We start from the raw sequence: 22,636 nt of genomic DNA, 5'->3' as shown, positions 1-22,636 counted from the left end.
CCTTCTGTGAACTTATCTCTTGTGGTGAATGGCTCAACATTATGATGTTGGATGTTCCGGGGAGTGGATATTCGGCCGGCAGCCGGCCGACCCGCGCGAGCGAAAGTTGGCCGGCAGTCTCTTTTCATTGGCTTGCTGTGGTCACGTGATTAGTGCCGGCATGCTGCATGAGAACGCGGTTTACCGGCACACAGTTGGACACTTTTCTTTAGCAAGCTGCCGTCGAGCAAAGAGTGCCGGCCGTTTGCGCTGTGAACTATTATTTTCCGGCAGCTTCGTTTAGTTGGGGCATATTCTAGCTTTACTGAAAACACGCTGTCCGGTTGTGGTGTCGCTGGCAGTTTTCTGTCGCGAGCTGCCTAATTATTTGCTGGCTGTTTGGCTTACAAATGGCACATCGATCCTCCGTCAAGTGTAGGGTGCCGGCCTTTTGCGCTAGGATAAATATTTACTGGCAGCTTGATTTCACTAACGGTCATATTCTACGTATCCACTTTAAGCGTGCTGTGACGGCACATATAGGCGAAATAACCCACCTGGTTGTGCTCTCAGGGCAAATAATTATTCTGACACAAAATGCCAACACACTTTACTTGCGAAGGTACAACTGTCGTGACAGTACGACCGCATGGATTATTTCGGTTGTTTGTGTCGTCACGATGCGTTTAAAGTGGACCTAGAATATGATCTTTAGTTACATCAAGCTGCCAGTAAATAATTATTCTAGCGCGAAAGGCCGGCACCCTTCACTTGACGGAGGATCGATGTGCCGTTTCTAAGCCGAACACCCGGCAAATAATTAGGCAGCTCGCGACAGAAAACTGCCGGCGACGCCACAACCAGACAGCGTGTTTTCAGCAAAGCTAGAATCACGTGACCACAGCAAGATAATGAGGAGAGACTACCGGCCAGCTTTCGCTCACGCAGGTCGGCCGGCTGCCGGCCAGATATCCACTCCCTATGTTCCGTGTTTGCGCGGTCAGCCTTACACGCACATTCTTGTGAGAGGAGCTCGGGCAAAGTGTCATTTCCGTTTTGTGACGTTTCACCCCATTTGTTTACGGCGGGATAACTGACCCGTTCTGGCTTCATTAAAGCGACGTGAAATCAAAATACAAGTTACTAAATAAAAAAATACAATTTAAAACGAGGAAGTCGTAATACTAAGGTGGCAACTCACTAGACGGTTTTTTGCACTGACCTGATGACGTCACGGGGAATGGGCTGTGGGTCTAGCTGCCGCCAACAAAAGATGCCGTCAATAAACGTGGTTCTGCAGTTGTGTTGGTGCTGTGGTTCCGTCCGACCTTGCTTACTAAGTTTTAGGTTTCTGTGTTTTTGATATCTACGCGATGATTTCGCTGCTGACGTTTGCAGTGGGAAGTTAAAAATGGTGTCAACATTGGTTATATTTTCTTCATGAAAGCAATGTCTGTGGGGCCAGATTGGAGCTGAGAAAGTCACAGGATCTTCGAAATAAAACAGTAATGTGTGTTTTCTTTGTGGTTCCTGTAAGAGAGGCCCACCAAACAAATGTTAAAGTTGGTAACACCCATGAAGTAAGTGGAAAATAGGGCTGAGAAGACTGCGATAGTGCCATACCATATTTTGAACTTGTTCAACTACCTGGTGTAGTTTTGAGTCATCCACAAAAGTCGTTCAGGGTTTTCTCCCCTCCCAAGTCTCAGAAGAGAGCTAAGATGATCACTCGTAGGGAGTCACGAATAAGGGTTGGGCAAATTGGCTTGAGCTCCTTTTTAAAGGAGGACCCCAGACAACACCAAACATCCTAAGGACATCCCAAAAAAGACCCTAAATCCCATGTCCCAAACAGCACAGCCTATGGGCATCCCTGGGACTTCCGCACTGGGAGTGTCCTAAAAATGTCCACGAATGGCTGTGATTGGGATGCATGCGGAAGCGCATGCGTGCTTTTTGTTGATTCGGTCAGCCCAATGTTTTGTTTTTGTGCATAGATGAATAAAACGCATAGGCGCGTGTAATGCGCGTGAAGGAGGTACAGCCGTAAAGCAAATGCATGGAGGAAGAAAAACTTTTCTTTCCTCCATGAGCAAATGCCTCGCGTACCCGCAGGTAGCGCGTGATTGTTACAGGAAGTGCTTCAGAGAAAGGCTAGTGCACTGATTAAACCAACTGAAAACGCTGCTTTTGAAACACGGCAACTTTCTAAGGGCGGAAAGAACCGTCCCGCTCAGATGGCCTGCTGCTTGGTTCTGGGTCTGCCTTGTTGCCATTTTGTTTCGTATTTATGTACAATATTTCAAACTATAAGTTAAAAACTAAAATTTCTATTTTATTTTAATTATATCTTAATACATTTTTAAAGCTTCGTTGTTATTCTACACGTCTGTGAGCTTTTTACGAAACTGATTCAGCCGATTCAGCCATCGCAGTTTTATAAACATGGCCGCCCGCGGATGGAAATGTGCGCCGTGCTCCCGTGCTGCTGGAACGTCATTTCACAAGGTAATTATTGCAAGTTGTTTATGTGTACCGCTCAATGTTTAAACCCTTACAATGCCCCTCTTGTGTTTTATGCATGATTTCTTGCTCTGTGGTCGAAGGTGGGTGCTCAGTGCGGAAACGGTCGAAAGGCTTCTCCCGGGGTGGCAGGAGAAGTTGCAACGCTTGCTGCACTGTTTCGTGTCGCTCAACTTGTTTTGTACCTCTAGCTGTTGATTATTTTACATGAATTTATTATACAACTAGTGTAGAAGGGCATCACTGCAACAGATAAAAAAAACGCCGCAGATGCCGGAAAGCCGAGCAAGAACAACTGTAGACAAAGAGACATTATTGGGCCTCAATAGTTTGACTAACTAAAACTTTTCGCGTAGCTTAGTTCCTGGTTCTAGGCCTCAGTCATCAGTCCCGCGCTATCCGGAATGAAATCACTCATTTTTCGCATGTATTTAGATAAAACCACGTCTCGGGTTTTGTCAACGCGTGAGACAGTCCAGTGACAGCCCTAGGTACTGACTGCGTTTTTTCTCTTTTTCTTTTTTTTTCAGAAATGATAGAGCGGCATAGCGCAGGCGTTATGCTTTATAATTTACGCGTTTAACATTTTTCACTGAGTAGCATGTCAGTGTGTGATGTGCTCAATTTACTCAGCCCGCGTGATCGCCTGCCCTTGTATGTGCTAATGACTGTGCTGCAATCTAAATGTATCTTGCTGCTGCAACTTTGCGGCCGTTTGTAGATGGGCATGTTGGCGACTACGCAACCTCCACAGCAAAGAGAATTCCGGCAAACTATGCAACAAATGGCAACGTGATCTGGGCCGCTTTGAATACTCAGAACTGGGCCGCTTTGACGACTGTTTTAAAGAAGGGCACTGTGGGGGTAGTTGTGCATCATGTTTAAAGGGCTGCGAAGACTGACTTCACAGTGCGGTTACTCTTAAAAAGCCTTAACAATTTTTCATGAGCGGTAAACACAACCTCTCACTCATTTTGTTTGTAATCTTTCTCAAATTGCACGATATGCTCTGAATATAAATATTGCAGTCAGTCTTTAACTGCCAAGCAGCTATATTTCTATTTTTTTTGCCAGCTTCCTGTAGTCTCTTGTCGGCAAGCAGACACTCAGAGATGCAGTTAGCAGTTTTTACAGGCAGCTTTAAACCTGGTGGGCATTACCAGAAAACTGCGACTCCCGTGTCTAGTGTCGTCCTTGTTATTGTTACTCTGTTATATTTCATTGTGCTTTGCACCATTGGATCCCAGGGAAGACTAATGTAATGGTGCATTTGACAAACGTTTAATGGTAAATGGCTGCAGTAGCTTGCATGTGTGTGATGCGTTGCGCCAACAAGCATGATTGTAAGAGCCAGTTCAAAATATCTTGATTGAAAATTATTTAGAAAAACTGTTTCATTTACATCTGAAGCAGGTGAAATGTTTGGGCAATCATGGAATGTAAAGGTCATGTCCATGAAACAGAACTAAATAGCAAAATTTCTATCACACATCAAATTTCGGCGCAGACCCACAAGCTCCTTAAGGTTTCGCGTGGCAGCGGGCTGCTTTAGTGTTGTGAGTTCTGGCCACGAGGTTTATTTTGACTGTAGCGCAATCACGAGAGCATGTATCAGGAAGGGCATTGTGAGAGATCAGCGAAGCTCAGCTTGTACTCGTAAGCATGCCGTTTTACCCATGGTATGAAAGCACCATGGGTAAATGTTTATCTGTACACTTCGGTAATGCTCGAGTTGTGTTTCCTTACTGGCAGTGTTCAAGCTAGCCGGTGTCTGCACTGTTCATTGAATTCATTACAAGTTGTTTTCTAAATTATGTGCAGGCAGCTTCATGGACCATGGAAAGCCTCCCCAGCCACAAGGAACTCCAAAGGATAAGAAGACAGCAACACAGTTCTGACGTGCTGCAGAAAGAGCTGCGGCACACTAGAAAATCGTTGGAGCTTCAATGCAGTGACTGCCAAGGAATGATATGAAAGTCGTTTAATCTGATTTTCTTTTTCTTGATTACCCATGTATATTTTCCTGACACTAATCTAAACTGTTTTTTTTTTGTGTGTGGTAAGCTACTACGTGGTAAAAAAACTACAGATTTCAGGGCATCATGCCAGAATAAGGTGCATGGCACCAGTACTCCCTCAGGATGTGGTTGTCCATTTGGACGTTTGTATGGTCTCTGCTGTGCGTCAACTAACACCACATACATGGCTAATGTACTATTACAAAGTGCAGCCTGTCTAGTTTTGAGTGATATCAATATTATTTATCTTAGTGTATGAGAGACAAATTCAAATTTAAAACTCGAGAAATGTTATTTTGCTTCACTTGCCTCTGTATTTTCGAAGTTATAGAAAACAATTCAACAGAAATTGGATAGATTGCTGTGCATTCATAATACATACCGATTAGTAGCTGCATGTTGGAATTCAATTGGTTTCAAAATTTCTTCATATTTCTGCTAAAAAAGTCTAAAAAAGGAAATTCTCTACTTGATATATACATGACTCAGTGCAGAGCAGTGATAGTTTTTGTACATGTTGGCTGTAGACTGATTTTTTTGCCGTCAAAATTTGGCTGCATTTATTTGGAATTTTTTAATTGCCAAGGTTAATATGTCGCAATATACATCCTTACACGGTCCCACATTTTCAACGCTATAAGTATGCATGCACATATATTTCCACATTTAGACCTCAGTGCGTTAAATGGTAGCAAAATGCAGCCAAATTTTAAAGGTAGGAAAATATGCATACAGCCAACACGTGCAAAGTGTTATTCTTCTGCTCTAAGCCATGTAATGTTACCTGTTCATCAATTTTCTTCTGTTAGCTTTTATTTGCCTTTTAGCAGACAGGTGAAAACCTATTTGGCTGAGAACAAATTTGTCATCATGTGGCCAATTGGCATGTCTTCTAAGCACACAGCAAATGTCCTCCCTTTGCGTTGAATAGTTCTACATAATTCTTTTCGAATGTAGGTACACATGATCCAAAATTTATTTTATAAGTTTATTTTTTTCATTTGCAGTAGGTTTTAGAACTAGTATTTTATATCAATCAGAACTAGATCAGCTGGCCTTTCGAATGATTTCTATGTGTGTGTGGTGCAAAGCGATGCCTTACGGTAGCCCCGTATTGTTCAAAAGTGGCCGCGCAGCCTGAGGGAGTGTGACTGCCACATTAAAGGGCCATGCAGACAAAATACAAGCTTGTTTTCTTCGAAAGATTTGGGGTTTTGTAGTGCTCTTTGCACGTGTCGGGCAGCAAATGATGCTTTATTCGCCAAGAAATTAATCAGTTCAAGTTAAAATTTTGATTCTCCCGCCAAATCGTGTGTTTTGTGACGTCTGCCATGACATCACAAGGAAGGGTCTTCAAGCTAATTTCAAGTGCGCCGTCCTGCCTGCAGCGGACTGCGGAGCCTTGTTTAAAAATCTCTTTAAATATCGCCTTGTTTAAAAATCCCTCTTAAATATCGCCACCATGCTGTCTTCACCTTTGCTTTGTTTTTGACTGTATTTGTACCTGGCTTGGTTTTATTACAGTAGGTACTAATTGCTTCGTGAAACATGGGGTACGTCTACAATTAGGGTCATGTAAGACAATGTCGCTTACACTGCTCGGCCAGTGTCGTCTGAGACAACCCCAAAGCGCCACAGTGCTGTGCTGCTATAACAAGCATAGTGTGCGCAGTAATTAACACCAATACGCACTGGTTCTTCTTTTGTAACTTTTATTGTTTCATGCCACCATTCTTACTGCTATAAAATGAATATGCATTACACTTAAGCGAAAATAGCTTATTCTGCAAGCTTATAAGCCCTGCCTAACTTGTGTTTGCTTTTGCTGGCCTCAGCCAATTGCACGGCTGTGCGTATGGTGTCATGTGTCCTAGTGTGGGAAGTGAGCTAGTGGGTCGCATGGCAATTCCCTTTTTTCTAATTATGTAGCTTATTTAGGCAACGTTTACATTTAAAGGGGCCATGGAGACAGGTCAAGTTTGGTTCCTTCAAAAGATTGCCTCGGTAGAATCAGGTTACACCACTTAACGTAAACTTCACTCAAATAAGCTACATAATTAGGAAAAAAAGGGAATGGCCATGCGACCCACTAGCTCATTTACCGCAGCAGAACCTATGATGTCATATGCCGAGCTGTGCGATTGGCTGCGGCCGGCAAACGCAAATTAGGCAGAGTTCATAAGCATGCCCAAAGAGCTATTTTCATTTAAATTTAGGGCAAATTCTTTTTATATCGGTAAGAATGGTGGGACAAACAGTGGAAGTTAGGAAAGCACACGTAAACATTGAAGTACCTCTGTGTACTGCTGTTGCTACTGCACGCACTATGCTTCGTTTAGATACATAGCACTGCGAGGCTTTGGAATTGTCTCAGACAACACTGGCCAACTGACGCAAGCGACAGTGTCTTACGTGACCATATTTGTCGAGCGAGCACCATGTTTCACAAAATGATTATTTTCTCCATGAATAAAAACAAGCCATGTTTAAATACGGTCACAAACAAACCAACAACATAAGACTGCTTTCCGTGGTGTGGTGCCGCCATCTAGGTCAACTAACAGTAAACAGGTCTCCGCTCCACACCAACTTTAGCTGAAAGACCTGCTCTTATATCGCTGCAAACGTCATTCAAACACGTTTTGGCGTGAAAATAAAAATTTTAGCTTAAATTGATTAATTTCACAGTGAACAAAGCATCGTTTGCTTCTGGACAATATAAAGTACAGCACTTTTAGACCTTATTCTTTATGCCATAAATTGCTTAGAATTTAGGCTCACTCTATTTTGTAAATGAATTATTCAGGTGCATCGCACATTTCTGATGTAAAAGAGAAGAGACGATTCTTATCTTTCTGTACATAACTCGTGCTACCTTTAGAAATTTTTCATGTGAAATTTCACTTCTGCTTTAGCTAGTCGAATTTATTGTCAGAAACAGAAGTAAAGTCATGCATAAAGTTATAAAGAACTTTTGTTTGTGGTATTAAAAGTGTATGGTGTACCTTTAAGACTTAAGTGCTGCTTGATTTTGCCACTGATCTCTGTTATGTACGAAATTCGTCCAATAAAATGGTTTTGCAAGGTTTTGCAGAGTTCTAATTGTGCACTTGAGTGGAGGAAAAGCTCCATTGCAGTGGAATGTTGAGCTATAACCACAAGCATTAATCAAACGTGTCCTGAAAAGGACCTACGAGCACCTTTTTGGAACATCCCAAAAATTTCCTTTCTTTGTTCTACATGGGATGTCAGACCTCCCAGCAAAGTCCTAGTCTGGGACATCCCAGCGAGGTCTTTTTTTGTATCACTTGGGATGTTTTTGGAACTTAAGTGGGATGTCCCTGGGAGTTCCCGAACTCCCAGGTGGGACATCCCTGGTACTTACCTAGGATGTATGTGCGTTGTCTGGGACACTGCTCTTAAAACAGCTTCCTTTAATTGGTAAGTAAACTCTGTGAAACTTGTCAGTCTTGCAGTTTTTTCCTACTGAATTCAAATATTTTTTGAGTAAGTCAATTAGTTACCAAGATAATTAGAGATAATTGGTAATTTTGGGAGGAACGATCGACAAAACAGTGTTGGTCATAGAACTGTAATCTTTGTATTTTCCAATACTAAGAACCCTGGTGAGTGCAATAAGAGAATCGGTTTTTTGATGCACTGCTTGGAACTAATTCTGCACCTCCTTAAACCTTGGTGGCACCAGTGGCAAGGAACCATTTTGAATGCCCATTTCAAACACCAACGTTTAATGAGCTTTAAAATTAGTTCCAAGCAGTGCATCAAAAAAACGATTCTCTCATTGCACTTACCAGGGTTCATGGCATCGGAAAACATAAAGATTACAGTTTTATGGCTAACACTGATTTGTCTATTGTTCCTCCAGAAATGGCTAATTATCTTGGTAACTAACTGACCAACTAAAAAAATAATGGCATATTTGAAATCAGTGGGGGAAAAGCAGCAAGACTGCCAAGTTTCACAGAGTTCCCTTAGAAATAAAAGAAATTGTTTTAAGAGCCATGTCCTTCTTTAAGTGCCTTATTGGGGACAAGTTTTACAGTGCCAGCATTTCTGCTTTCTTTATTGCCGACTCAGGTGCTTATGCCTCTGGTCAACCGCCCACTCATCGAGTACACCCTTCAGTACCTGTGCACCGAAGGCGTGCAGGAGACCTTCATCTTCTGCGGCTCTCATGCTGACAAAATCAGAGACTACATCAGGTCAGTCCTTGATGCGAAGAACTTGAGCCTGGGCAGTGTGTGTTCTTGAATTGAGCTCTGTTTGCGCACAAAGGGTCACTAACATGTAAAAATAAGTTTGCCCTTGCGGATATATAGATTACAGCTTTCCGGATACAGATATACATGATATACATACTTCTTTGGCTGCAGCATTCATTCATTAATTCATTCATTAATTCATTCATTCATTCATTCGCTCATTCACTCATTCATTCACTCACTCACTCACTCATGCACGCGCGCACACACACACAATACCACAGCGCCTGAGGAATTACAATGGGGGGGTATTACAAACAGAACCGCATAGATAAGTAAGGAAACAAGTTCTGCAGCCATTGAAACACCAAAAAACAGGAAAGTGCATAAAGCTGTTTCATAAAAATATGTAGACAGGTTTGTACTACATTTTGTGACATCGAGAACTTGAGTTGGGAAAGGGGATTAATGTATCTCATTCTGAAAGGAACAGAAACCTAAAAATCTTCGAAATCTTCTAAAAAATCTTCCTAAAAATATGTATTTTCAATGTTTTTAAGAAACCACAAACCGCAGCTCGTAAGCAATCTTAAAGCGACTGCCTGAGTGGTGAGCATTGTTTGTTTCAGTAAGATGTTTTGTCCTCGTGTTAAAGTGCAGTCATGAGATTTGTGTGGGTGCACCTCTTATACCCATTACCTTCTTGAGGTATAATAGCGGCGGCAAGAAAAAACATGAGACAGTTGAAGAATCTAAAGGTGGTACTACTATATTTTGCTGTATTTTTAACCAGACAATAAAACATGATCAACAACAACATCATCATCATCATCTGAATACAAGTTAAGAACGGCAATAGCTCATGTAGGGTGTTACTGCCAAGCGACGAACCCATGATGTCAATGTGCGCGTGCGATTTGTAAAGAGATTGCACTTAAGGGGGCAGACTGGTCTTAGAGCTATTTTTTTAATTTACCAACCAAATTTAGTAAAACTACACTGCATTATAGAGTTTTTTGTGCTGGCTTCAAATCTGCCATTAGATTTTTTGTAAGTTGATTATATATTTTGAGTTAATGATTAATTGCCATTATTTTGGGTCACAGTTACAAAATAACCACTCCATACAGAATGGCAATTACCACATGGCTAGGCAGACAAATGACTAAAGAATACAATGTAGGAAGAACTTTTTTGATTGAGCTATTTTTGGTCGTTTTAAGAAGAAACTTCACTTCTCCCGCACTCTGCCAGAAATGGCTCGCAGGTGGTGCCAATTGAACATAATAATTTTTCAAAGCCTCCATTTCAAAAATTTGTTTCCAACATTGTATTCTCCACACATTTCGGTACCAGAAGCAAAAAGAATTACAGTTGTACCTGCTCTGGGTTCCGAGATATCTGAGGACGAAATGCTAGCTTTGCATTGCAAGAAAAGTGCCGTTTCACCATCGAATTCTGTGCTAACTGAACTGTACAGTGCACTTTACAATGCTATTATAATATAATAACAACAAAATATTTTGCGTTTTGACAAGGAAATTTACAGACTGATTGAAAAATGGCCGTGGAGGCCGAAAATGCCATTTTTCAGAAAATGCTTTTTTTGACCGTTTTTCGGCTCCAAAGGCCCAACTGCCCCCTTAATGCATGACATCTGCCTTCTCCCACCTAGTTTGTCGTCGCTGCAGTAGTTTGAAAGCAAATTTAGTCGGAAAAAATAACAGAAATGGCTCGTGTCATGTTCAAAACGCTTCCAGTAACGCACTCTTTGTGCCACTTCCGGCTGCAGTGAAGAGGTCAACAGGAACTTCTGTTGTCGTTTTTACGCTGTACCCGAGTGTACCGTGAGTAGGCACAAGACGGCTGCCCCCTCTCGGAATCCTCTCAGGGAGTCCAAGTGGTCCGATGGCGAGATGAGCGTGAGCGTGCTGTCCTCGGAGGACTACCTGTCGGTGGGCGACATGATCCGCGACCTGGACGCCAAGGCCCTGATCCGTTCGGACTTTGTCCTGGTTGACGGAGCCGTGGTGGGGAACGTGCCACTGAGGCCCATCATCGAGGAGCACAGGTAGGCGCTCTGCCTGCACACTGCCGCAACGTGTCTGCCCAACAGAGGCTTCGCACTTCACTTCAGATTCCTTACACACCCCACCCTCACTCGAATCGAGTTGATATGAGGCAGTGGAGTGTTCTTCTAGAGCATGCTTTTTTTTTTTCGTTGTCGTTTCTTGAACTGGAAGTCCTGCTGCCTTCGTTCTTGCTTCAGTTGTACATTACAACATTTCCAGGACATTGGGAGATACAAGTCTCGAGGGCACTGTTCTATGGTAAATGGCTGCCAAGAAAAGCTATGATGGGACGGGATTGGGTTCTGAAGTTGCCGTGTGGTGGCTTGGTGCTCTCATGCATACTGCATAGTCCCAAGAGTATGCCCTGCCTAGTTTCTGTTTCTCTCTTTCGTTACTACGCCTATTCAAATCAATCACCGGTGATCAATGCTTTATATTGCCGGTTTCAACATGTTGTAGTAGTTTCTCGTGCACCTAATGCACCCCAGTGGTTAGTCTAGGCACTGTGGTTTTAGAATCAGTTTAAACTTTCCCGCTCTGATGACACTGAGATTTTTTAAGGTGTTTTTTGCCAGCTTAGGTGTGCGTGTTTCGCGAAAGGGGGTGTGGCTGCTGCACTTGGCAAAAACGCATGCCACTTGTGGTTATGCAGCATTACCTTCAATACTTTTTATCAAAGAGGTCCTAGCAAGTGAAGTGCCAAATTATGTTGTCAGCTTTGTAATCTGACCACGGTGAGAGGTGATAATTACCTGAAAATGACACCAGGTATTCACAAGTGATTTTTGGTTCGGAGAAAGGGTAGCTTGATTCTGCCACAGCTTATTTCTGAAGGTCCCTCGCGTGTCTAACAACTGGATGTGGCATTTTCAGCCAGTTTTCAGCAGTTTCGGTTTTGTTTTTGCGTTGCAAAATTCATATTCGGCGCTACTACGCAGTTACACAACTTCAGGTGCCAATTCGCCATGGCGCCTCCGTCTCCCACTACTGTTCCTCGAAAAATGCACGCCGCTGGTAATTCGACTTCACCCACGCCTTACTTCTGCGATAACAGCTTCAGCTCAGAGTCGAAAGATAACATCGAGTCGTGGATATCAGTTCAGACAGGGAGGGTGCTTCCAATCAGCCTTGAACACCGCCAACTTTGTACCAGTCAGTTTCATTTTTGTACGAGGGTATTTCCAGAGGTCTAGCTTTGCTGCTTGGTAGAACTGCCTATTCTCACAAAGTCTCCAACAAGCTTGATATTGTTTCTTTTCGAAAATGTTGGGTGGCGCTGCAATGCAGGAGGCTCATAGCGCTGAACTCTCTTCATAGCGTGATAGCTGCTTCGTGAAAGCTTGCTGGCATGAGCATGATTCTAGCGCATCGTACCTTATTCCTGAAATCAGGGCTACCATAGTGCGTCAGTAGATGATATTAAACTGCAAATGAAAGTTCTGACAGATAAGTGACGATCAGAATGTCAACAAGCATCCACCACCGAGTTTCGTTTTCATCTCCAAGTGGCTTTTTTCGCATTGCTTGCTTGCCTTGAATCTTGTGCTGGCCGTAATCATTGACAAGGCGTTTTTACATCACGTGGGGGCCAACTGCTGTCTTTAATAATGTCAAACCACCAAGTTTCTTCCATAAAAGCATCCAAAATTGTGAAATTTGAAATAGAGGTTGGGCTTCACCACAAGGCACGGGCATCACGCGTGCTAGCATTTTCTTTTATATCTGGCAAATTGTACTGAGCAAGTAATTTTTTTTTCTAGGACAGGTTTTTGAAATGTTTACCTACAAAATGTATATTCTAATTTTTTTCTACTACTGGGTGGTTTGCTATATACAACTTCCTTTTTTCTATTTTCTTCGACAGCTGCACAAAAATTTTGAATTTGATAATTTTTTTCGCAGTCATTATTTATGAAAAAATTATTACAACTGGTGTCTTTGGAAAGGACATTGAATCATCTTCATTTTATGTCGCTGCTATATGTGCTTAACGAATATATTTAGCACAAAAAAAAAATGTTATTTTAGACCCCTAAAAATCGGTCAATTTTCCGCGGTAACGAAAGAGTTAATGAACGCTGTATTGTAAGTTGGTGGCTGCAGGAAGGAAGTGTTTGGCTGCTCTAATTAAGTAAGCACTGGATGTGGGTAGCGGGTTGAGTGCCCATCCCAGCAAACTCCTCTTGTGCGGATGGACGCTGCAGGAAGACGGTGTCTCGGGACAAGGGCGCCCTGATGACGCTGGTGTTCCGGCAGCTGCCGCCCTGGCACCGGCGTCGTTGTCGGCAGGACGACTTTGTGCTGGCCTTGAACCCCGAGACGGGCAAGCTCCTACACCACGTGAAGGCGACCAGCAAGTGCGAATTCCCGCTGGTGAGAGGAGGAGGCACCCTGCAATCCCTCTCCCTGTCTGCTTTGCCATCGTGAAGGAGAAGGTCAAGGAGGGGCATGGCACCTAAAACAGCTTCTTTTAATTGTTAAGTAAACTCCGTGAAACTTGCCAGTCTTGCTGCTTTCTCCCCACTTGTTTCAAATATGCCATCATTTTTTGAGTCAGTCAGTTAGTTCCCGAGATAACTAGAGATAATTAACCATTTTTGGAGGAACAATAGACAAAACAGTGTTGGTCATAAAACTGTGATCTCTATACTTTAGAATACTATGAATCCTGATGAATGCAATGAGAGAATCGATTTTTTGGTGCCCCGCTTGGACCTTGGTGGCACCAGTGGCAAGGAACCATTTTGAATGCCCATTTCAAACACCAAAGCTAATGAGCTGTAAAATTGGTTCCAAGTGGTGCGTCAAAAAATTGATTCTCTTACTGTACTTATCTTAGCAACTAATCTTAGTAATTATCCTAGTAACTAATTGACTGACTCTAAAAATAATGCCATATTTGAAATCAGTTGGAAAAATGCAGCAAGGCTGACGAGATTCGCAGAGTTTACTTGAAAATTAAAGGAAGATGTTTTAGGAGCCATGTCCCCCCTTAAACGGGCCATGAAGACAGGATACTACGACAGAATACTACGACTAACTCACCCAGCTTCATTCCAGCCACAAAGGGCACCTTTTTAAACAAAATAATGCAAGGGAGACTGAAAAACTTAAAATTTCCCGTTACAGCAATGTAATCCGGGCTTGAGTAACGCAGTACGATACAGGCCGGCGCTAAAAATGCACAGTTATCTGTGCGTTATCTGCAGGTTAGCATTTAAGTTCTACGATCAAAGGGAAGCAGAGGCGCCCCACTGCAATCGCCTAGTCCTGTTTCTTGGTGGGGGCTTAAGTCGGCTGCTTCCGGTTGCACAGCCGACCTAACAAATAAAGTTTGTAATAAAATTGGTACGACTGCAATCAGGACAAAGTAGTCTTTTTGTTAAGATCAAACTTTTATGTCGTCTTCATGGCCACTTCTTTAACCCTGCTGTTCTGCGCATTCTGCGATAGATGAGTTTGTTGAAATTCCTTCGCTGCTTCATTTTCTTTTTTTAAATTGGCTTTTCAAAAAGCCAGTATTCTTCTAGCCTGCCCTACGTTGCCTCACAGCAGTGCATGTTTGAATCGCAGTATCTAGTTGCAACGCCAAAGAGCTCTGCTAAGATAGGGTAGAATTTGATGTTGAAAGCAGCACATGTGTTCAATTTGCAGCCCTTGTTCTATGAGAAGGGTTGGTGACATTTTTGCCTTGTTTGGAAGAGTGTCTTTTGCTGCCTCAAATTTTCTGCTGCAGCTTCTTATTTTTGGCCGTTGATATTGCAAAAGGCAGAAAAAAAAAAGAAAAAAAAAGAGTGGGATTCTGCAGGTCGTGAGTATGCTTGACGCCCAGTGTGACACAATTAAAAGAGCTGCTCCTGAAAGGCGTTAATTGTAACCACAGAGTGGCAAATTATAGAGGTGTGAGAATAGGGTGCAATTGAGCGATTTCCAAATTGTAGCTAGAAAATTTGGTTATTCAATCAACTGTCGAATATAAGTAGGATTTTTACTCGGGACACAAAGAAAATTCACGTCAGAAAGTTTGTTTCCCACTGTGGGACTTCGTATGCCAAGGTTAACAAATGCAGTGTTGAAATTTATTTCAATCCGCAAAATTAATATAGGTCTGTAAGGAACAGTTTTTCCCTTTATTTTTTAAAGCAGTCTAGTTGGATTCAGATGAATGGTGTCTGGTGTGTCAGATAGGGGACACTGTTTTGTCAGTACTTAAAAGAAAACTCATTTTATTGCAAGTGACCCCTGTCACGATGCACATACTACTGTCAAACAGAAATTATCTATTTACAAGCACGCTTACCCATCCCCAGGCTCTGGTCTTGAGTAAAAAAAAAAAAAGAAAAATGTGGAGGAATCAGTTTTTGTTCTATGTAAAATAAAGCCAGCTATTTTCCCCACGACATTCAATTTCCAAGACATTGCAGGCCAGGAACTTTCGGGGCAGTTCAGAACATTGCCGTCGCCACCGCCAAACCACTTTGCTGGGTGCCAAAGTGTTGCGCACTAAAAACACGTAGACCTGCTGGGTTTCGAACCAGGGATGTAGCTGAAATGCTACCCGCTAGGTGACGGAGTCCAAACAGCAGGCTTGTTTTAGCAGTTTATCAAGAACATTGCGGCCATGTTCAAAGAGTAGATGGCAGTAGGTGTAACAGGAAGTGCTTGGCCTGCACTGACTTGGAAATGGAATGTCACATTCCTCCCACATCTTTTAAGGCCTTGGGTGTCACATCAAATGCTAAAACTGACTGCAGTTGTGGTCATCGTTGTTGTCAACACGGCAGATAGTAGCAAAATGGCTGCTGCTGTAAAAAGAAAATAAGTTGGGTTCGTGTGGGATTTGAACCCGAGTTGCCAGAGCATCAGCCAGGGGCTCTAACCACAGCACTAAGTGTTTGATACGAGGCTCTCACCTTCATGCCAGGTAAGCAGACTTAAAGGGACAGACAACCGATTTTTGTCAAGTATATATTCTCTATCCCAAATGAAAGGGCATCACTTAAAGCACCTTGACAAGAAACGGTTTTGCTGATAACGCCCTAGAACTTTTTAAATCGAAATTTTTAGATCTGCGAGCCGTATGTGTCCCTCCCAAAAATAATGCTGGCAACCATGACATAGAGTAGCTCGGCAACATACTTTTGTCTGTATGCGAAATGGAAAACAATATTTAAAAACTTGTCCCCAGCTAAAAAAGTTTGAATCGCAGGCTTTCCTGTTCCTTTGTGTTTTTTTAATGCAACGGTCTATTTTGCACGAATGCGCCATCTGTTGTGATAGACGATAGGTAGAATCTGGCTTCACGTTGTGGAGGTGGGAAGTTCGATTCTCCCTGGGCGTGACGTTCTTTTTTTTTTTTAAGCTGCTGTTGGCGTATTTGGATACTGAAATCAAATATTTTGGCAGAATAAACGCCCCTGACTCAAGCAGAATCGTCAAAGCTCCTTCACTGGGTCTGTTTACTGAACGCTGCCGTTGATTCTGGGCATGGAGGCTCAGTTAGCCACACTGAGAGCAACCCAGCGACGGCGGGCGGCGTGTCTTTAGAAATTTCAAAATAATGTTTAGAAATGCCTATACAATTAAACCTTGCACAAATACTTGTGTTAAAAGGTTTTCAATACGTAAATAAACGTTTCAGCAGTTACAGTAGCTGCTAGGTTTGCAGGTCACGTGACAGGGACACATATTGTAGTGTCAAGTTTCGGCACTACGAACCACCACCCTTTCGATTTCAGGAAGTTTGCTGCCAAATTAAAATTATTTCCGCCACTTTGTTTAGAAATTGCTTGTGGTTACCGGACTATGCAAAACGCTGGCTTTTATATGAGCTAGAGAACATATACGTGACAAAAATCGGTTGTCTGTCTCTTTAAGTGCCCAAGGAATTTTAAAGATGATAGTCTTTCTTGGGCTACTTAACCTTTTAGGACCGGTTGTCGTGATTTCTCATCACACCAATTGTAAGCCGCGTAACCAGGAGAAAGGATCAGCAGCTGAAAACGCCCGCGCTCAGATAGAATCTACAGATTGATGGCAACATATGAAACAAGTGGCATCGTATACCTCGCCTTCAGTTAAGTTCTGACTGCACCCATTCCTCCGGTTTATGCCACTGATCACCATTCCTCTGTGGCCGTACATTTACACCCATAATTACTAAAGGAATGCTCGTATTTTGATTGCAATAAAAATTGCGCCACATTAGGTACTTTGTTGAGAAGCATACAAGGTTGCCGTAAATAATTTGTTTCTGAACAAATTTACCACGTAGTGGTCTGTTATCACCTCTCGTTTTGTTTCTGTGCCGTAGCCGTAACTTTCTTCCAAAAACTTCTGCATGTGCAAAAGTTCTTCTGCGGCTTCCTTACAACCGAACTAGCAAATTCTATAGCAAAAATATTTTTCTAATGCCTTGAGGAAAATTCAGGTTAGAGGAGGTTAAACCCGAAAATTTTGGTCTGTCTCTCTGTTTATGTGTATGTCTGTCTGTCTGCCTCTCCCTCGATTCGGCCACCTGGCCAAAACTTAATAAAATTCTTGACTAAGACGTTATATAGGAAAACTTTTCCGAACCACTAAATCTCGAAACAAAACTCATGCTTGCCAAAGCTGCTGAGAAAAAAAAAAATACGAGGCATATTTGAAGGGACTTATCAGCGCACAGGTGCCATTAGCAGCATTATTTTAATTGGAAATAGATGTGCGATTGATTTTTGCTATAGCAAACAAAAGATACACATTGAAAACAATATTCTGAACCAGAAATACAAAGAGAGCTTGCGCCCTTTGGACCTTGTTGTGGCATTCCAAGAAGTCCAACGATAAAGAAAGGCTCCAGTAGATGGCGTGTGAGCAGTGGAATCCAGGGAACTGGATGAAATTGAGCAGACCTTCACTGGGTTTATCGTGGGAGGAGCGAGGCGGGAGGGAAAGAGTGTGAGAGGTGGGTGGGATGGGGAAGAGAGGCATTTACATGGCAGGAGCTACAGAAGACGTCTTTCAGAGCGACGTTTGCAGCAAAGTGAGCAGATACGCGGACAACGTTTCACGCTGCCCTTCTCCTTTTCACTCTCCCCCTTAGAGCGTGTTCCAGGAGCAGTCGCGGGTGTCCCTGCGGCACGACCTGCAGGACTGCCACGTGGCCATATGCTCGCCCCACGTGCCGCCCATCTTCGCCGACAACTTTGACTACCAGACGGGCCTGGACTTTGTGCGCGGAATCCTGGAGCACGAGGAGGTCTGTGCCGTTTCGCTCTTCCTTCTTTTGCTCCTCTCGCCTTGTTTGTGAGGCACTCAGAAGGATCTTGCTGTAGCCACTCCCTTATATTAATCCCGCTGTGCTTCATTTGCTACAGTTGTCGCTCGGCCGGTGTCATGGCCAGCTCTTTTTAACTGAGCAGGGACACTGTTTACAAAGCCTGGGGCTCTTTAGAAGCACTCTAAGTGTCTAGTTCGTTCTAGCACAGCCTTCATGGTTGCGAGTTTGGTGCCCACACCTACCCTGCATGATACTGTCACATAGCGAAAGAGTACGCTGTTGGCTTGAAGGAAAAACAAGTTTATTGGAGCGAACTTCTGCTCCCATAACAACTCAAACAATACAGAGGCGGCAAAGCAGCCGTCAACAAAGTGACAGGCGCAGGCGAGTGTTGGCGAATCGAATGCCGCGGCGTCTGCTCTGCGGGCATTTGTCTTTTGGCGCGGGTGTTTCTTGAACCGTCGAATTGCATCGAAAACACTGTAGGTAAAAGAAGGCTATTCTAGGCTAGTGGCGTTAGGGTGAAACATTCTCCCCATCAAATGAGATAATCCGTGGGGCATAAGAAAGAAAAAATGAGACATGCGCCCCACTCGGGACACAGGCAACACAGCCCGGCGCCGCCGGCCGGCAAAAGCGAAAACATAAACAAACAAATCTAATGCGTGGTTTGCGCCAATACGAAGAGCAATGTGCTGAAGGTTTGCAATGTCCTCTTTCTCTTAACACGCTGCTTTCAGATCATGGGCAACTCCATCTACACCCACATCACAGACAGCTGCTATGCGGCGTCTGCCTGCAACCTGGCCATGTACGATGCCATCAGGTAAGCTCCCCCTTCCCCTTTTTCCCCCAATTTATCCAGCTTTATGCGGAGCAGTCTATGGAAGGTAGCTAAAAGTTTGCCGTAATGTTTGGTGAGAGTGGTGGAATGCACACGTATTTCCATGTAGAAAGGAGGTGAGTACCGGTTGTTTTGAAGAGGTCTAAAGAAGGGCTTTAAATGCAAAGGAACGGAGGCCTGCCTGCCTGACAGGGTGCGCATTGTTGTACCCCAGGGAACAACAGTGATGGCACTGTATGGCTAGATTGGAGCAGCAAAGGTGACTGACTGGTCTTTGTGCGACTGACATATCTTGTAGAACCAGTATTCCCTACAAGGTGGCAGAGGCAGAATTAGTGATTTTGGAGGACACAGTTAGGACATGGGATGCGATTGTGGCTGTGTTTGCACACGCACAGGTAGACCATGCATGCACAAACAAGCCCTTATTCTCTGTCTACTGCTCACTAATCCACTGCTCACTAGCAGATGACTTGCTTCCCCTCCTTCTCCCATTATCACCGCCACCACCACCATCATTATCATCATGTTCGTGAGGAGTAGGTGGCATGCCACTTAGTTGAGGGGGCGGTCGTGATGATGGCTATGATAATGCATTGTGACATACAAGTGAATGAGAAACTTCCCTCTGAGAATGAGAATGGGTTGCGAGTTAGCGTCGTGTCTCTATTTTTTTTACTTTTGTCCCTGTTGTGTGAGTGCTTCCACCTTCAATACGAACAGCTACCAACTATCCCAATTGTCCGTTCTGCTGGAGGAACTTTCTCCTTGGGTCCAAGCATGCCACTGTATTGAAAGATAGAATTCTCTTCCTCCACAGCCTGTGTACTAGTGCTTTGTAAGTGAGATTCCCTGAGAAACTTGGGCACCTCAGGTGAAGTCTGTGGTGTGAAAGGATTCTGTGAAGTAAGTGACGGGAATTTTTAGCTGGCGTTCAGGCGCACACCACGTTCTGTGACAAGAGAAGATAAAAAAGGTGCAAAGTAAGACCACAAGAGAAGGTGAGACACTTGCCGTCTTGTCTCCCAAGTGCTTTCTTCGGTCATTGTCCCATGCAGTGTCCCTGCTTCAGGGGCCATGAAGACAAAGCGCTACAAGTTTGGTTCATTAAGAAGCGTGCTTTGTCCCACAAGAGGCGGGTATTGCTGCTGCTTTAACACCCCGGCCATCCCCTGCGATCATAATCTCCGATTCGATGATGGCCATTCAAAATTTTGCCTGGGGTTGCATTTCTCCCCTGGCACTCAAAATCCTTCTCCAAAAAATTCCCCGCATTTCCCCGAGGGGAAGAATGTGAAAGTGCGAATGCACGAGTTGAATTTGCGCGGTTCGGTAATGTTCGCGAAAGAGAGATCACACACACACACACACACAACTACAAAGAAACGAAGATGCATTTATTCACAGACACCTATTTGTGTTGTCGTTGTACTTGATTGCTAGAGCGGATCTCAGCTGTGAAATTTCGTGTCAGTACTCCTTTAAGCGGGTGCATTAGCCCTTCTCCCGCCCGATTCCTGGCCAATCCCCCACGTGGGTATGTGCCATGTCAGCGGCCAGGCAGCGCGCGCCCATCTCCCCCCGTTGCCAAGGAAGACGAGGAGATTCCTGGCCAATCCCCCACGTGGGTATGCTATGCGGACATCGCCGGTGGACGCAGGTTCAGGGTCGCTTAAGAAGTGCATTCGCACTTAAAATCCTCCCGACTCCCCCATCAAGCTGGGGTGGACCCCAGCCCACACGGGTCTGGAAGGGAACGAGGCAGTACACAGAGCTGCTCGAGAGCTCACCTTCCGAGCGGGTCTTAGCCTTGATTCCTTCCATGGAGCCTTGTCAGCTCGACATCAGCTCCTTTCCTTTCGTGGGATTACGTCTCATTACTGCCTCTCCCCCGCCGTATACTGCCCCGTGCACACCCGGCACTCTCTCATGCTGAAGAACGCCTAAGGCGCTTAGTGCAAATGTACACCCTTCCTTGCCTGTCCCACCTGCACTGCATGTACCTCGCTCTATACTCCTCACCCCGCTGCCCCGATTGTGGGGTGGTCCAAACCATGGATCACCTCCTCTGGCAATGCCCCCACAACCCATTCCCTCCATATCGAGGCGGTGAGCACTGGGTGAGGGCGTTGGGTAGCTCGGATTGGGCGGTGCAAGAAGCCATCGTCACTCGTGCTGCAGAAGTCACCGGGAACTTTCCTCCCTCAGTCACCACCCCTCCCCCGAATTAGCCGTCGGGGCAATAAAAGTTTTGTCTCTCTCTCTTGTCCTGATAACAATGGTACTCACTATTGCAAACTTCAAACAAATAAATGGGATATCAGAAAAAAATTGCATACGAAGCAGTGGTCAGGCCACTCCCCAGCCACTGTACAGCAATTTCTCCGTGACATCACAGAATCGTGTTTGTGAGGCTGTTGGCCGCTGACCAAATCCACTGCCAAGAAACACGATTGAGAGGTCGTAGTGGGGCCTCCAGTTCCATTTGGTCATATGAGATGAATGCTTGCGTGCGTTTAACACACCTTTAACAAAGTTTTTACTGCTGGCCATATTGTGTCATCACAGCCCATATTATGTCACTATAGTGTGAAATTCGGAGGTTTTTCTCAATATTCCTTGCATTTTTTTCGGTTAAAAAAAGTCTTTCATGGTTGGAGGAGAGCTGAGTGAGTTACCAAAGGTTGGTTCTTTCAAATTGAGCAAAGCTGTATGCCGTCTCAGTGGCCCCTTTGTCCTATGGCCTGTTGTCCCTGCCCACTGCCTTGCAGCCGGGACGTCCTGCAGAGGTGGATCCAGCCCCCCGACCGGTGTGCAGGTTCCGACGGCAGCCCGGCCTGCTTCTACTACCGGCACAACATCTACAAGCCCGCCACGGGACTCCAACTCTCCCGGTATGCCCGCAGCTGCCTTCGCTGGGAGATACTGGCGCAGTTGTTAGTTGCTTGGGGTGCACAGTGCACTGAAGTACTGTGCAGCACAAGCCTGCGTCAGCCATAGTTCTGTTCAGCTTGCTCCGGATCTATTTTCAAAGGGCTCAACTGAAAACATTAGCAGCTTCAATTACCTTTTCTAAGCACACAGCAGTTTGTTTACAAGGGGCTTTCAAAGGTGGCGTGCCCTGCTTCTCTTTGGACGTGCATATACCGTAAAGTTCCGAGCGTAACGCCCACCCCCGAAACATTGCCCAACCCCTTTAGGCATGGAATATTCAATTTACTAAAAGACCCCAAAGATTGCCCATCCCCTAAAATACATGGCTTTAACGGTAATGAGTGAACAAAATAAACGCGAATCATCTATACTTATGTTTGATGTGGCCACTTATTTGTCCTTTTCACACTTGAGCCTAAAGCTCGCCCATCTTGTGTTTTTTTCTTAATCTCTCCCCAGTTTTGCTTGGCGGTGCAGCCACATTTTTCTAGTTTTTTGCACCTGACCCGAAAGGTCGCCCATCACGTATTTTTCGCTTGACATCTGTGTACTTTGGGTGGGCATTCTTTCGGAACTTTACGGTAAACTCTGAGCAGACAGCAGATTTAATTTCAGACATGCCCCTCTGCGGTCTTCCTCTTTTCCCGGACTTTCGCATCAGCTCCACCGTATTTTCCCTGCAAGGAATCGAAGTTATAAAAACAACCGAAATGGAAGCTGGCCTCAGAGCAGCCAGGACTGTTTGGTTGCATAACAGTGCATGTAAACAGTGCTCCAGCCAC

General features: G+C 44.3%; 1 protein-coding gene across 1 annotated transcript in view; it reads left to right on the top strand.

Annotated features, from left to right (window-relative positions):
* The window catches only part of LOC144173098 (translation initiation factor eIF2B subunit epsilon-like), a 49,049-nt gene that overhangs the window by 630 nt on the left and 25,783 nt on the right, over positions 1-22,636 (top strand). The window contains exons 2-7 of the mRNA XM_077701608.1: positions 8,619-8,743; positions 10,635-10,814; positions 13,020-13,188; positions 17,900-18,055; positions 18,817-18,902; positions 21,692-21,814. Of these exons, the coding sequence (XP_077557734.1) occupies positions 8,619-8,743; positions 10,635-10,814; positions 13,020-13,188; positions 17,900-18,055; positions 18,817-18,902; positions 21,692-21,814 (839 nt within the window). The remainder of the gene's footprint in view (positions 1-8,618; positions 8,744-10,634; positions 10,815-13,019; positions 13,189-17,899; positions 18,056-18,816; positions 18,903-21,691; positions 21,815-22,636) is intronic.

This window comes from Haemaphysalis longicornis, unplaced genomic scaffold (genome assembly GCF_048455015.1).
Source record: "Haemaphysalis longicornis isolate Haplotype H1 unplaced genomic scaffold, Haemaphysalis longicornis Haplotype H1 scaffold_29, whole genome shotgun sequence".
Lineage (NCBI taxonomy): Eukaryota > Metazoa > Arthropoda > Arachnida > Ixodida > Ixodidae > Haemaphysalis > Haemaphysalis longicornis.
Note: the sequence above shows the minus strand (reverse complement) of the source record. Positions and strands in the feature narration are given on the sequence as shown.